Source organism: Notolepis coatsorum (assembly GCF_963971535.1).
Source record: "Notolepis coatsorum genome assembly, chromosome: 4".
Classification (NCBI taxonomy): Eukaryota; Metazoa; Chordata; class Actinopteri; order Aulopiformes; family Paralepididae; genus Notolepis; species Notolepis coatsorum.
In genome coordinates this window covers 32752005-32766865 of record NC_140168.1, presented here as the reverse complement: position 1 = coordinate 32766865, position 14861 = coordinate 32752005, and the positions used below count along the sequence as shown (strand labels likewise).

Here is a 14861-nt window from a genome sequence, read left to right as displayed (position 1 = left end):
ACAGTCCTTGAGTTTGATACAGACCTTGCGTTTGATACAGACATTGCGCTTGATACAGACCTTGAGTTTGACACAGTCCTTGAGTTTGACACAGACCTTGCGTTTGACACTGTCCTTGAGTTTGATACAGACCTTGAGTTTGACACAGTCCTTGAGTTTGATACAGACCTTGAATTTGACACAGACCTTGAGTTTGACACAGTCCTTGAGTTTGACACAGTCCTTGAATTTGAAATAGTCCTTGAGTTTGACACTGTCCTTGAGTTTGACACAGACCTTGCGTTTGACACTGTCCTTGAATTTGAAATAGTCCTTGAGTTTGACACTGTCCTTGAGTTTGACACAGACCTTGCGTTTGACACTGTCCTTGAGTTTGATACAGACCTTGAGTTTGACACAGTCCTTGAGTTTGATACAGACCTTGAATTTGACACAGACCTTGAGTTTGACACAGTCCTTGAGTTTGACACAGTCCTTGAATTTGAAATAGTCCTTGAGTTTGACACAGACCTTGAGTTTGACACAGTCCTTGAGTTTGACACAGTCCTTGAGTTTGACACAGTCCTTGAGTTTGACCAAGTCCATGAGTTTGATACAGACCTTGAGTTTGACACAGACCTTGAGTTTGATACAGACCTTGAGTTTGATAGACCTTGAATTTGACACAGACCTTGAGTTTGACACAGTCCTTGACACAGTCCTTGAGTTTGATACAGACCTTGAGTTTGATAGACCTTGAATTTGACACAGACCTTGAGTTTGACACAGTCCTTGAGTTTGACACAGTCCTTGAGTTTGATAGACCTTGAATTTGAAACAGTCCTTGAATTTGAAACAGTCCTTGAGTTTGACAAAGTCCATGAGTTTGATACAGACCTTGAGTTTGATACAGACCTTGAGTTTGACACAGACCTTGAGTTTGACACAGTCCTTGAGTTTGATACAGACCTTGAGTTTGACACAGTCCTTGAGTTTGATAGACCTTGAATTTGAAACAGTCCTTGAGTTTGACACAGACCTTGAGCTTGACACAGTCCTTGAGTTTGATACAGACCGTGAGTTTGATACAGACCTTGAGTTTGACACAGTCCTTGAGTTTGACAAAGTCCATGAGTTTGATAGACCTTGAGTTTGACACAGTCCTTGAGTTTGACACAGTCCTTGAGTTTGATACAGACCTTGCGTTTGATACAGACCTTGCGTTTGACACAGACCTTGAGTTTGACACAGTCCTTGAGTTTGACACAGACCTTGAGTTTGACACAGACCTTGCGTTTGACACAGACCTTGAGTTTGACACAGTCCTTGAGTTTGATACAGACCTTGAATTTGACACAGACCTTAAGTTTGACACAGTCCTTGAATTTGAAATAGTCCTTGAGTTTGACACTGTCCTTGAGTTTGACACAGACCTTGAGTTTGACCAAGTCCATGAGTTTGATACAGACCTTGAGTTTGACACAGACCTTGAGTTTGACACAGTCCTTGAGTTTGATAGACCTTGAATTTGACACAGACCTTGAGTTTGACAGTCCTTGAGTTTGACACAGTCCTTGAGTTTGATACAGACCTTGAGTTTGATAGCCCTTGAATTTGACACAGACCTTGAGTTTGACACAGTCCTTGAGTTTGACACAGTCCTTGAGTTTTATAGACCTTGAATTTGAAACAGTCCTTGAATTTGAAACAGTCCTTGAGTTTGACAAAGTCCATGAGTTTGATACAGACCTTGAGTTTGATACAGACCTTGAGTTTGACACAGACCTTGAGTTTGACACAGTCCTTGAGTTTGATACAGACCTTGAGTTTGACACAGTCCTTGAGTTTGATAGACCTTGAGTTTGACACAGACCTTGAGTTTGACACAGTCCTTGATTTTGATACAGACCTTGAGTTTGACACAGTCCTTGAGTTTGATACAGACATTGAGTTTGATACAGACCTTGCGTTTGATACAGACCTTGAGTTTGACACAGTCCTTGAGTTTGACACAGACCTTGCGTTTGACACTGTCCTTGAGTTTGACACAGACCTTGAGTTTGATACAGACCTTAAGTTTGACACAGACCTTGAGTTTGACACAGTCCTTGAGTTTGACACAGTCCTTGAGTTTGACAAAGTCCATGAGTTTGATACAGACCTTGAGTTTGACACAGACCTTGAGTTTGACACAGTCCTTGAGTTTGATACAGACCTTGAGTTTGACACAGTCCTTGAGTTTGATAGACCTTGAATTTGAAACAGTCCTTGTGTTTGACACAGTCCTTGAGTTTGACACAGACCTTGAGTTTGACACAGTCCTTGAGTTTGACACAGTCCTTGAGTTTGATAGACCTTGAATTTGAAACAGTCCTTGAGTTTGACACAGTCCTTGATTGATAGACCTTGAGTTTGACACAGTCCTTGAGTTTGACACAGTCCTTGAGTTTGACACAGTCCTTGAATTTGAAACAGTCCTTGAGTTTGACACAGTCCTTGAATTTGACACAGTCCTTGAGTTTGACACAGTCCTTGAGTTTGACACAGTCCTTGAGTTTGATACAGACCATGAGTTTGACACAGTCCTTGAGTTTGACACAGACCTTGAGTTTGATACAGACCTTGAGTTTGACACAGTCCTTGAGTTTGATACAGTCCTTGAGTTTGACACAGTCCTTGAGTTTGACACAGTCCTTGAGTTTGATACAGTCCTTGAGTTTGACACAGTCCTTGAGTTTGAGACAGTCCTTGAGTTTGACACAGTCCTTGAGTTTGACAAAGTCCATGAGTTTGAGACAGTCCTTGAGTTTGACACAGTCCTTGAGTTTGATACAGACCATGAGTTTGACACAGTCCTTGAGTTTGACACAGACCTTGAGTTTGATACAGACCTTGAGTTTGACACAGTCCTTGAGTTTGATACAGTCCTTGAGTTTGACACAGTCCTTGAGTTTGACACAGTCCTTGAGTTTGATACAGTCCTTGAGTTTGACACAGTCCTTGAGTTTGAGACAGTCCTTGAGTTTGACACAGCCAAGGCACACACTTGATTGTACATTATGTCCAAGAAGGCGTGTTCCTATACAGGTCAAATGAACATAATTATAATTATAAGACTTCACAGAACACACACACACACCGATACCGGAGTCGATACCGATACCGGAGTCTCATGGCAAGCACAGAGAGACTCAGAAGGAGCTTCTATCCCCAGGCCATCAGGATGCTCAACGACAATAACACCATGTAACAAACCATCAAATACACTCACAGCACACACATCCACACGTACACACTCACTTTAAATAAACAACTCACTGTAGAACCCACTTTACCCACTTTAGACACTTTAACACACTTTATATTTATTGGTAAAGAGATTTGCACTACAACTCATACCTCATTGCACCTTACCCTAAGTTGTACCTCATCCCATTTCTGCATTGTACTGTATATTGTATTGTAACTCAGTTACAATTTTTTTTCGACTCTGTATTGTATATTGTATATATGTATATTGCACACTTTTGACTTTCTATTTTATACTTATCTATTTTTATTTGTATCTAGCACACTCTCAGGAGCAGAACAGAAAAAAGCATTTCATATTATGTATTTTTGTATGACAACTAATAAAGAAACTTGAAACTTGAAGTAACTAATCACAATTACTGAAGATACTATAATTTAATAGATTTTTCTTTAATCTAATCACAACCTTTTTAAGCACTTGAATCAAAATGTACCGACTTTTTCTTGTATCTATTCTTACTTACTTTACTTTCATTAAAGTACTCATTAACTTCAGTCAAATCTCACTGAAGGAAGAGCACTTCTGCTTTGAGTGATACATTTAGCCACTCTCTCCACCTCTGGTTTCAGGATGTTCCGATGGGGCAGTACCAGTACCAGAGAAGGGAACGGTGAGAAGGAATATTTATGTCACGATTCATATTAATATTCATATTATCACCAATCATCACTTAGATGACAGCACTCTATCTCTGAGTTGAATGTGTTTTTGCATGTCTATCCCAGGTCCAAGTCTCAGAGGAAGAGGTTTGAAGAGGAGCTAAATGAGCGGATGATCCGCACCATCGATGGCATCAACTCTCAGAAGTCAGTAGCTCTGCGTACTGCTGTTCATTCTAGAAGTGATGGGTTGGGTTGCATTGAGTTGCGTTGCGTTGAGTTGAGTTGAGTTGCATTGCGTTGCGTTGAGTTGACTTGTTTTGAGTGATAGAATAATGAGTTGAGATGAGAGTATATGAATTGAGATGAGAGGAGAGGAGAAGAGATGAGAGGAGATGAGAGGAGAGGAGAAGAGAGGAGAAGAGATGAGAGGATATTAATTGAGATGACATGAGAGGAGAGGAGAGAGGAGGAGAGGAGAGGAAAGGGGATGAGAATAGATGAGAGGATATTAATTGAGATGAGAGGTGAGAGGAGGAGATGAGAAGAGATGAGAGGATATTAATTGAGATGAGAGGAGAGAAAATGAGAAGAGATGAGAGGATAGTAATTGAGATGAGAGAGGAGAGGAGATGAGATTTCTTTCTCTCCATCCTACCAAATTACCACCCCCCAGTTGATATGAGAGGATATTAATTGAGATGAGAGATGAGAGGAGATGAGAAGAGATGAGAGGAGAGGAGAGGAGATGAGAGGAGAGGAGAGGAGAGGAGAGGAGAGGAGAGGAGAGGAGAGGAGAGGAGAGGAGAGGAGAGGAGAGGAGAGGAGAGGAGAGGAGAGGAGATGAGAGGAGATGAGAGATCAGATGAAATGACACACACTCTCTCTCTCTCTCTCTCTCTCTCTCACACACACACACATGCACACATGCACACACACACACACACGCACGCACACACACACACACACACACACACACACACACACACACACACACACACACACACACACACACACACACACACACACACACACACACACACACACACACACACACACACACACACACACACACACACACACACACACACACACACACACACACACACACACACACACACACACACACTGTTAGTTACCAGCACTGGTTTAAATGGCTACCAACCGTAAACCTACATAATTTCCCTCTCCCCCTCTCTCTCCAGTCAAAGACATTTAAATAACCACTGGTCAAGCCAAACTACTGCCGTAAAGTAAACCGCACTGTCGTCAATAACCGGACATGTATCTGGCCACTGGCCAGAGCAAGCGGTAAATAAACAGTTTTGTTGTCAATAATCGGGCTCCCGACGCTAATGGCGACGTGTTAAAAATAGGTGATGTCCACGTCCTCCTGTCGCCGGCCTGTTGCATGAACAGACCGTGAACAATCACGTTGTCGGATTCTCCGATGAGATTGTGGCCCCCCAGTGCCTTGCAGCAACAGATATGATCACGCCAGTAACTATAGACCCCAGGGATATATAGTGGTCTTATTCATCCTGTGACTGGATCTCTCCCTTTGTGTCACTTGTCTCCAGGCAGTGGCTCAAGTCTGAAGACATCCAGAGGATCTCGCTGTTCTTTCACAACAAGGCCCTGGAGAAAGAGGTAGGCTTACAGACTAATCAAATGTATTTGTAAGGCCCGACAACACACGTTTAATGTCCCCATGGGCCGGACACGTCTTCTTTAAACAAGTCAAGAAGAAACATCACAATAAATCAAGAACAAAACAAAAAACACCATGAAATCCAAAATAAATGTAAAATAAATAAATGCAACACTCCCAGACCCCAGTGAAGGTAAGGGTACGAGACAACAAGGTTAACAACACAGGTCAGGGATGGAAACAAAGAAAAAACAAATACATGAATGGTAATGCATTTATATAGCTATTTTATCCAAACGTATGCCTCACACATTCACCCATTCACTCACACATTCTCACATGGCGGAGGCAACCATGCAAGGTGCCAACTTGCTCATCGGGAGCGGTAAGGGGGTTAATTGTCTTGCTCAAGGACACTTCGACACAATGCCGGGATGAGCGGGAATTGAACCGGTAATTACCAGGCAACCTCTCTACTTCCTGAGCCACTGTCGCCCCCACATGAGCAACCTCGCATTCAATAGACCTTACAATCCTGTTGGCTGAAGAAGCATAGAAGCACAACCTTGGTCGAATTCCAGCAGTACACATGCCAGTCTAAGGCACTCAAGCTCAATTCTGAAACCTGCATAGGAACTAATTCTATTTTTCCATCATATGTCCTTTGCTTCTCTCAACAGTACAGGTCCACGACACTGCCTGCCTTCAAGTACTACGTCACCTGTGCCTGTCTGATATTCTGCTGTATCTTCATAGTGCAGGTCCTGGTTTTGCCCAAGTAAGTGTGCCTTGGCAGTGAGCATGCTGCACACCTTCCCTTCCTGAGAACACTTTTAGTAAGTGTGCCTTGGCAGTGAGCATGCTGCACACCTTCCCTTCCTGAGAACACTTTTAGTAAGTGTGCCTTGGCAGTGAGCATGCTGCACACCTTCCCTTCCTGAGAACACTTTTAGTAAGTGTGCCTTGGCAGTGAGCATGCTGCACACCTTCCCTTCCTGAGAACACTTTTAGTAAGTGTGCCTTGGCAGTGAGCATGCTGCACACCTTCCCTTCCTGAGAACACTTTTAGTAAGTGTGCCTTGGCAGTGAGCATGCTGCACACCTTCCCTTCCTGAGAACACTTTTAGTAAGTGTGCCTTGGCAGTGAGCATGCTGCACACCTTCCCTTCCTGAGAACACTTTTAGTAAGTGTGCCTAGGCAGTGAGCATGCTGCACACCTTCCCTTCCTGAGAACACTTTTAGTAAGTGTGCCTAGGCAGTGAGCATGCTGCACACCTTCCCTTCCTGAGAACACTTTTAGTAAGTGTGCCTAGGCAGTGAGCATGCTGCACACCTTCCCTTCCTGAGAACACTTTTAGTAAGTGTGCCTAGGCAGTGAGCATGCTGCACACCTTCCCTTCCTGAGAACACTTTTAGTAAGTGTGCCTTGGCAGTGAGCATGCTGCACACTTTTAGGCTGGAGTTTTTCCATAATTTCCTGTCCCTTGTTCTTCCGCAAAACACCCTGATTGAGCGTGATATGCTGAGATGAGAGGATATGAATTGAGATGAGATGAGAGGAGAGGAGAGGAGAGGAGAGGAGAGGAGAGGAGAGATGAGATGAGAGCTGAGAGATGAGATGAGATGATACATGATATGAAAATCAATACACTGATTGAACGTGATGTCACTAATGTCACAACAAGAGGAGAGGACTGTGTGACATTATTTTCATTAAATTTTTTATCAGTTTCATGTCCAATAGTGAGCACCTCATTGGGTGTGTGTTCTGTCTGCTTTTTGATGTTCCACAAAAGTGAATCAACAATCTCAAACTCGGAGGAGGTGGTGTGTTGACAGTATCAGTAGGACCAGGTTGGTATGAACGAGGCAAAAGGCAACCAAAGAGAAAGCTAGAACAAGTGATGAAAGCTAGAATGTGTGATCAAAGTTAGAACGAGTGATGAAAGCTAGAACTAGTGGTGAAAGCTAGAACGAGTGATGAAAGCTAGAGCTAGTGATGAAAGCTAGAACGAGTGATGAAAGCTAGAACGAGTGATGAAAGCTAGAACTAGAATTAGTGATTATAGATCTGGTGAATCTATAACGTGCCGTCTTGCTAATAGCAAAGAGAGCAAATCCTCGGACATGCACATTTTCTGCATCGAGGAGCCAAAGGCATAACCCGCCATCTGAGGGGCCCATTGATTTCCTCATTCACCTCCCTCCCTCCTATGCAGCATCTCCCGCGGCCATTTATACGTGACATCATCTCTCTTTATGGCATGCCTGCTTAAATCAAACTCTGCCGTGTGTTTAAGTTATCCCCTCCCATCACATGAACTTCATAGAGAACCAAAGACTCTGCTGCACAGTCCACTTCTGATGAGTGCCTAGTCAGTAGAAATGGTCAGCAGGTCCAAAACAGAATACATTAGGACCTTCATTACTTTTATGGCCCCGTATGGCACAGCAGAGGCCAGAGATGAAAAAATAAAATAAAAGGAGAATAAACTGTATCTTCTGTGTGTGTGTGTGTGTGTGTGTGTGTGTGTGTGTGTGTGTGTGTGTGTGTGTGTGTGTGTGTGTGTGTGTGTGTGTGTGTGTGTGTGTGTGTGTGTGTGTGTGTGTGTGTGTGTGTGTGTGTGTGTGTGTGTGTGTGTGTGTGTGTGTGTGTGTGTGTGTGTGTGTGTGTGTGTGTGCGTGTGCGTGTAGAACTGCTGTGTTGGGGATCTCCTTCGGGATGGCATTCCTTCTGCTGGCGCTGATCCTGCTCATATGCTTTGCAGGTCACATTCTGGTGAGTTTACTAACCTAAATCACACACACATAAACACACACAGACACACACACACACACATACACACACACACACACACACACACACACACACACACACACACACACACACACACACACACACACACACACACACAGACACACACATACACACACACATACACACACTCACACACAGACACATACAACTCATAGGGACAATAAGGGTGGGAATCACCCTGGATCACAATTAGCAGGGCCACGATTCCATTATCAAACGGTTCTTAATGTTATCATGGTTTTGGATTAATCCCATTCAATACACTATGATTTCTTATATTTTTTACAGCAGTTGACTGCATAATATTGTATTGCTGTTCATTGAATTGAATGGGAGTTCAGAACAAAAGTTCAACTAAGAAACTGAACCTCTCTCTTCACCCCTTATGCCATTCTTAACCAATCACAAGATCCTATTGTGCCCTTTCATCTCGTATCCCCTGACAATCCAAATCTAGCTTGTTACATTTAAAAGGCTCTCTGTTCTCCTATCATTGTGTTGTCTTAGGTTTCTTGTTTCATGCAGGTCACCCGCCACCCAGGGTTTAGTTGGTGCTGTGATGCAGCATCTAGGATCCTAATAAGTATCATGGTATTTCCAAAAAAGTATGATGGTATTTCCACAATTTATTGATGATTATATCTAGATTATATATAACATGATAATAAGATATTGATATTATATGATATGATATTAAGTACAAAACTGGCACCATGGAGATACATAACTATTACCATGGCAGTACCATGGGGATACATAACTGTTACCATGGAGATGCATAACTGTTGCCATGACAGTACCATGGGGATACATAACTGTTACCATGACAGCACCATTGAGATACATAACTGTTACCATGGCGATACACAACTGTTACCATGGAGATACATAACTGTTACCATGACAGCACCATGGAGATACATAACTGTTACCATGACAGCACCATTGAGATACATAACTGTTACCATGGCGATACACAACTGTTACCATGGAGATACATAACTGTTACCATGACAGCACCATGGAGATACATAACTGTTACCATGACAGCACCATGGAGATACATAACTGTTACCATGGAGATACATAACTGTTACCATGACAGCACCATGGAGATACATAACTGTTACCATGACAGCACCATGGAGATACATAACTGTTACCATGACAGCACCATGGAGATACAGTAACTGTTACCATGGAGATACATAACTGTTACCATGACAGCACCATGGAGATACAGTAACTGTTACCATGGAGATACATAACTGTTACCATGACAGCACCATGGAGATACATAACTGTTACCATGACAGCACCATGGAGATACAGTAACTGTTACCATGGAGATACATAACTATTACCATGGCAGCACCATGGAGATACATACAGTAACTGTTACCATGGAGATACATAACTATTACCATGGCAGCACCATGGAGATACATACAGTAACTGTTACCATGGAGATACATAACTGTTACCATGGAGCAGGGCCAGCCCTAGCATTTCAGCAGCTCTAGGCGAGATTCTGAAAAGCGCCTCTTGCGCACGACCGCTGAAACAGTCTTAAGCACAACAATAAGTACAGTATTGTATATTTAGTTCAGCGTAAAGCAGGGTTTTTGTGGTCTTTCATTACAGGATCATACATTGCCATCAGCTGCACCTGTTTAAGGAAGTTGCAATTGTCTGGTTTGTTGAGCATATCAGATGTTCCCCTGAGGCTCAAGTTATGATGGTGACCAACCTGGTTAACACCTCACGCCATCTCTTCCTTTCTGCGTCGATCAGTCTCATCTCAATCCTATCGATAGTTTGACCCTTTTCTAAGCCAGACTAACTCTTTCCATGATTTCATGTGTTTAGTATGTTCTGGATTCCTCTCGTGTGCTCTCAGTAATTGGTGGCAATTTTTACAATAATTTAGTCCTGCATTGATTAAGTTGTACACATTCTGGGAGAACAGCTTGCAGCAAATACATGTATAATTACTGTGTGTGTGTGTGTGTGCGCTTGTGTGTGTATGTATATGTACGTGTGTGTGTGTGTGAAGTGAGTTGTTGCATAGCCCCCCACTCCAAGCATTGTTAATTTGACTCCCGATCACGCTGGTTTTTTGGGGGACTTTCGCCAATATGAAACTTAACTCATTGACCGCCGGGGATTGTTCTAGCACTGCCACGCTTTAAAAGATATGAGTGCGTCACCTTGTTTGTAGAGCTATAACTATATGCTATATTATAGCTATGGATACAATACTATGGCCCATTTGACACCACCTATCTATCGTTCAATATGTGAAAAAGAATACATTCTTTCATCCATGTGTTCCCGTGTTATACTGTGGTGAAGAGAGAGAGAGAGAGAGGGGGGGGGGGGGCTACACCTGTGTCATCAATTTCACACAGACCAAATTTCCATAACAGCTTATTTGCTTATTATTTAGCTTATTAGCTTATTAGTTATAGCGTGGTCTGGGGTAATTCCCGAAAGGCTGAGTAATAGCCTTATACGCCAATTCTACTATAAATGTTGCCGTTTCTTGCCTGTACACGATACTATTCCCAAATCAAATCTATATCATAGGTATTATGTTTCATCATGAATGCATGAAAGGGGGGGGGGGGTTGTTTTTTGATGCTTTGATCATCACCAACGGCATACGTTGTCGAGTAACGTTACACACACATGTTGCAATCGGGGTGAAGACATGGTTGGATCAACGCAGGATTGATATCATAAGCCAATATTCCAATTATCTGATTGCGAGTCCCAGTATTGGAGTAGATCGTGTCGCCAACATAATCCACCATGCATCGGGAGCAGGGCACGAAATTTACTTTTTGACTCACCGGCCAGTGGTGGGTAGATAAAATTCTACCCGCCAAGCATATTTCTTACCGGCCAAAAAAAATACGCATTTTTTGTCACGTATATATAAAAAAATGTCAGTACATTTCAAGTAGATAAGCTATTACGTTGAAGAATACACACTTAAAGAGGCCAGAGTTAAATTTGTACTCTCTCTCTCTGAAGTCTAAACTTCACAACACACAATCTAAAACCCCTCCCTACCTCCCTCTCCCAAACCGTTCCTACAACAATTTTTTTATGTTGCATGATCATCTACATTTATTTTGTATTCTTTTTTTAACATTTAAATATCAACATTATCTGGCAATCCTCAGTAAATACTATCAAATGTCATCTGTTATTTTCCGTGCGCGTGCACACACACACACACACACACACACACACACACACACACACACACACACACACACACACACACACACACACAGAGAAAGGGCTCCTTAATTGAACAAGTAGAGAGAGGGATGGAGAGAGAGCCCCACTCAGCTGTTTTCTGTCTGAACAGGATTGGCTAGTTTAGCTTAGCTAGCGGCTAACGTTATTTTCCCCCGATGGAAATGAATGACTAGGATGCCAAGCTTGTTAGAAGCATTGGAATTTACACTGCACATAGAAACAGCATGGGGGAAAAAAGCTGGGACTGATTTAGTTCGCAAAATGCGACCAAAGCACTCTGGAGCTATGCTATATGTGTAGCAATATATAATATATTATATTATATATATATTTATGATGAATTGAAAATGGGGGACCCTGATGTAAACAAGACGAAAGTCTTTCTCTGGTCTACATCCCCTTAACAATTGTGTGTATTGAGCTGTACTGTATTGTACCCATTCTGCAATCTGTTAATAACATTTTCAATCAATCAATCATATGTCTTCACACACGGACGTTTGTCACGTTTCACAAGCTGTTGTTGTTGGGCGTATACGTAGCTACCTTGGGCTACTTCTGATTGGTGAGCAATGAGAGCACAGCACTTCTGATTGGTAAGCATGACTGGCACGCAAGAAAAAAACGTGAATCAAACTCGCTGTATAACGTATCCCAAATCGCAGGCTTTGCGATTTGCTAAAAGCCGACTGTCGTAAGACCAAAACACACCGCAGTTTTAATTATTTTACATGACTATTTTCATTTTGTTACCCGCCATGTGGCGGACAGACCTCTCAGTGTCCCTCGCCAAACCTAAAATCTGCCCGCCAATGGCGGGTGGCGGGCTTTAATTTCGTGCCCTGATCGGGAGCATTTGACAATTCTCAATCCGATCGTTATAACCGCTCCATTCGCCCGACAAAGAAAAGTGGGCCTGGTGACATTTGACCGTTGCACAGGCCAAGATACAAGGTTTCAAAGGGTGCTCGATACCACTGTCTAGCTGGATGCGGCCGGTATTGCACTTTGGCGATCTCAGACTCATTCCCTATGGTAACACAGAGGTCCCTGGATGAATAATGAATAAAAATATTGAAAAAAAGGAAAAACGGTCAAATAATGTATATATACGTGGTTGGCGTTCAAAGGATGGCACCCAATAACGTATTACTTATACAATACATGAATATACATGAATATTATATTGCTTATCTATATACAAAGAAGTGTCCTCTAGGTTTACATTTGGTTCACACTGCCTCAAAAATTATTTGTTTTGATTCACAGTAACATAAAATAGAGTCATTCTACCACCTTTCAAACGATTGTCGTTTTTTACTCTCAAAATGACACAGTTTTGTGTAACATGTTTTGATATTCATCTGCATCGCCTGAACACTTCGCGCCAACCCTGACCCCAAACTAGAGATGAAAACATGTTTATTTTTGTGATAATTGCGCACTATTACATCCTGCAGAACCATGGCCCCCAATGAAATTGCATGAAAATAGTCTGTCCCGTGTGAGGGTAAAGTGTATGTTGTTGTTGTTGTTGTTGTTGTTGTTGTTGTTGTTGTTGTTGTTGTTGTTGTTGTTGTTGGTGTTGTTGTTGTTGTTGTTGTTGTTGTTGTTTATCATTGGACAAAGCTGTTCTCATCTTCTCTTTCATCCACCTATCTGTCCCTCTGTTGGTGTTTATCTCTCAGCAGGGAGGGAAGGGCTCCTTCTGCTCTCTGCCCAGGTTCCCTACCTCCTCACGCATCATCATCGCCAACAAACCGTGGCTACGATTGGTCCTCACCATGACAACCACTGCTCTCATCTTGGTCATGGCCGTCTTCAACATGGTGAGAAAACCCTGGTTATTGGTTGTGTTGTTGCAGTGGTGTGTAACAAATGACAATGAAACGATATGTAGTATAATGGAGGTTGGCATGCTGTGACAGTCACTAGACTGGTGGTTCTCAATCTTCTCTTTAAATTGAAGGCTTTGTCCGGGACCTCCGTCTGAGAAGATTTTGATTGTTTGATTAAGACCAGAATCCTATAGTTGTCTACTAGTCCTATAGTTGTCTACTATTGTGTATTGATTTCCCCAAGGGGATCAATAAAGGAATATCTTATCTTATCTTATTGTAGAGGAGATAATAACAGTGGAGGAAGTGAAACCTATATATATATATAAATGATCAGAATAGTGATTTTCATTGGACTCACTAATATAGTGAATGAAATAGTACCCAATTGTACTATAGACCACAGGCTGTGTTGGACGTTGTGTTCAATACGATGTGAATTGAGAGGGAAAACCATTGACTTGTACAATAAAACAACTTTGGAAATTACTCAATAATCAACTAGGATGCAGTAAAAAACTTAAAACCAGATTCTCAAACATAAACATAAAAACGGACAACACGCTCATCACAGACAAGCTGGATGTAGCCAATTACTTAAACATTTTCTTCACAAACATAGCCACAACACTGGTAAACAAAATACCCTCCCACTCAGGGCTGTATGGGGTAGAACACATAGTAGCTTACTACAAAAACCTAGGGGTCCGCAAGGACGACTTCAAGCTGGAAATGGTAACAACAGATGAGGTACTCAATAAACTGAGCGCCCTCCAACCTAACAAGGCCACTGGCCATGACAACATCCCCTCCAAATTCCTCAGAGACTCAGCAGCCGCCATCACCCCAATCATCACACACATAATAAACCTCTCCATAAAACAGGGACACGTCCCCAAGGACTTCAAAATTGCTAGGGTGACCCCTCTGCACAAAAAGGGCAGCAAATTAGACCCAGGCAACTACCGCCCTGTTTCTATTCTCACCTCCATCTCGAAAGTCATGGAAAAAATAGTCTACGAACAGGTCGAAAAGTACCTAGCGGAAAAAAATCTAATCTACGAATTCCAATCTGGCTTCAGAACATCCCACTCCACTGACACATGCCTTCTCTATTTGAATGACCACATCAAACAAGAGGTGGACGCAGGCAAATACTGCGGCATGGTCATGCTGGACCTACAAAAGGCCTTTGACACGGTCAATCACTCCATTCTGATTGACAAGCTAAAAGCAATTGGTTTTGATAGTCTATCAGTGAGCTGGATGCAATCCTACCTTGAGGGGAGGGAACAGATGGTGGAGGTAAACGGTACCCTATCCCCCCCTCTCACAGTGAGCTGTGGTGTTCCACAAGGAAGCATACTAGGACCGCTACTGTTCCTAATT

The 14861-nt window shown here is 42.5% G+C and overlaps 1 protein-coding gene across 1 annotated transcript in view; it reads left to right on the top strand.

Annotated features, from left to right (window-relative positions):
- adcy2b (adenylate cyclase 2b (brain)) overlaps positions 1–14861 on the top strand; it is a gene marked incomplete at its 5' end in the record, with an annotated part of 101449 nt that overhangs the window by 66224 nt on the left and 20364 nt on the right. Inside the window, 6 exon segments of the mRNA XM_084312623.1 lie at positions 3862–3902; positions 4018–4098; positions 5472–5541; positions 6223–6320; positions 8238–8322; positions 13323–13463. Of these exon segments, the coding sequence (XP_084168749.1) occupies positions 3862–3902; positions 4018–4098; positions 5472–5541; positions 6223–6320; positions 8238–8322; positions 13323–13463 (516 nt within the window).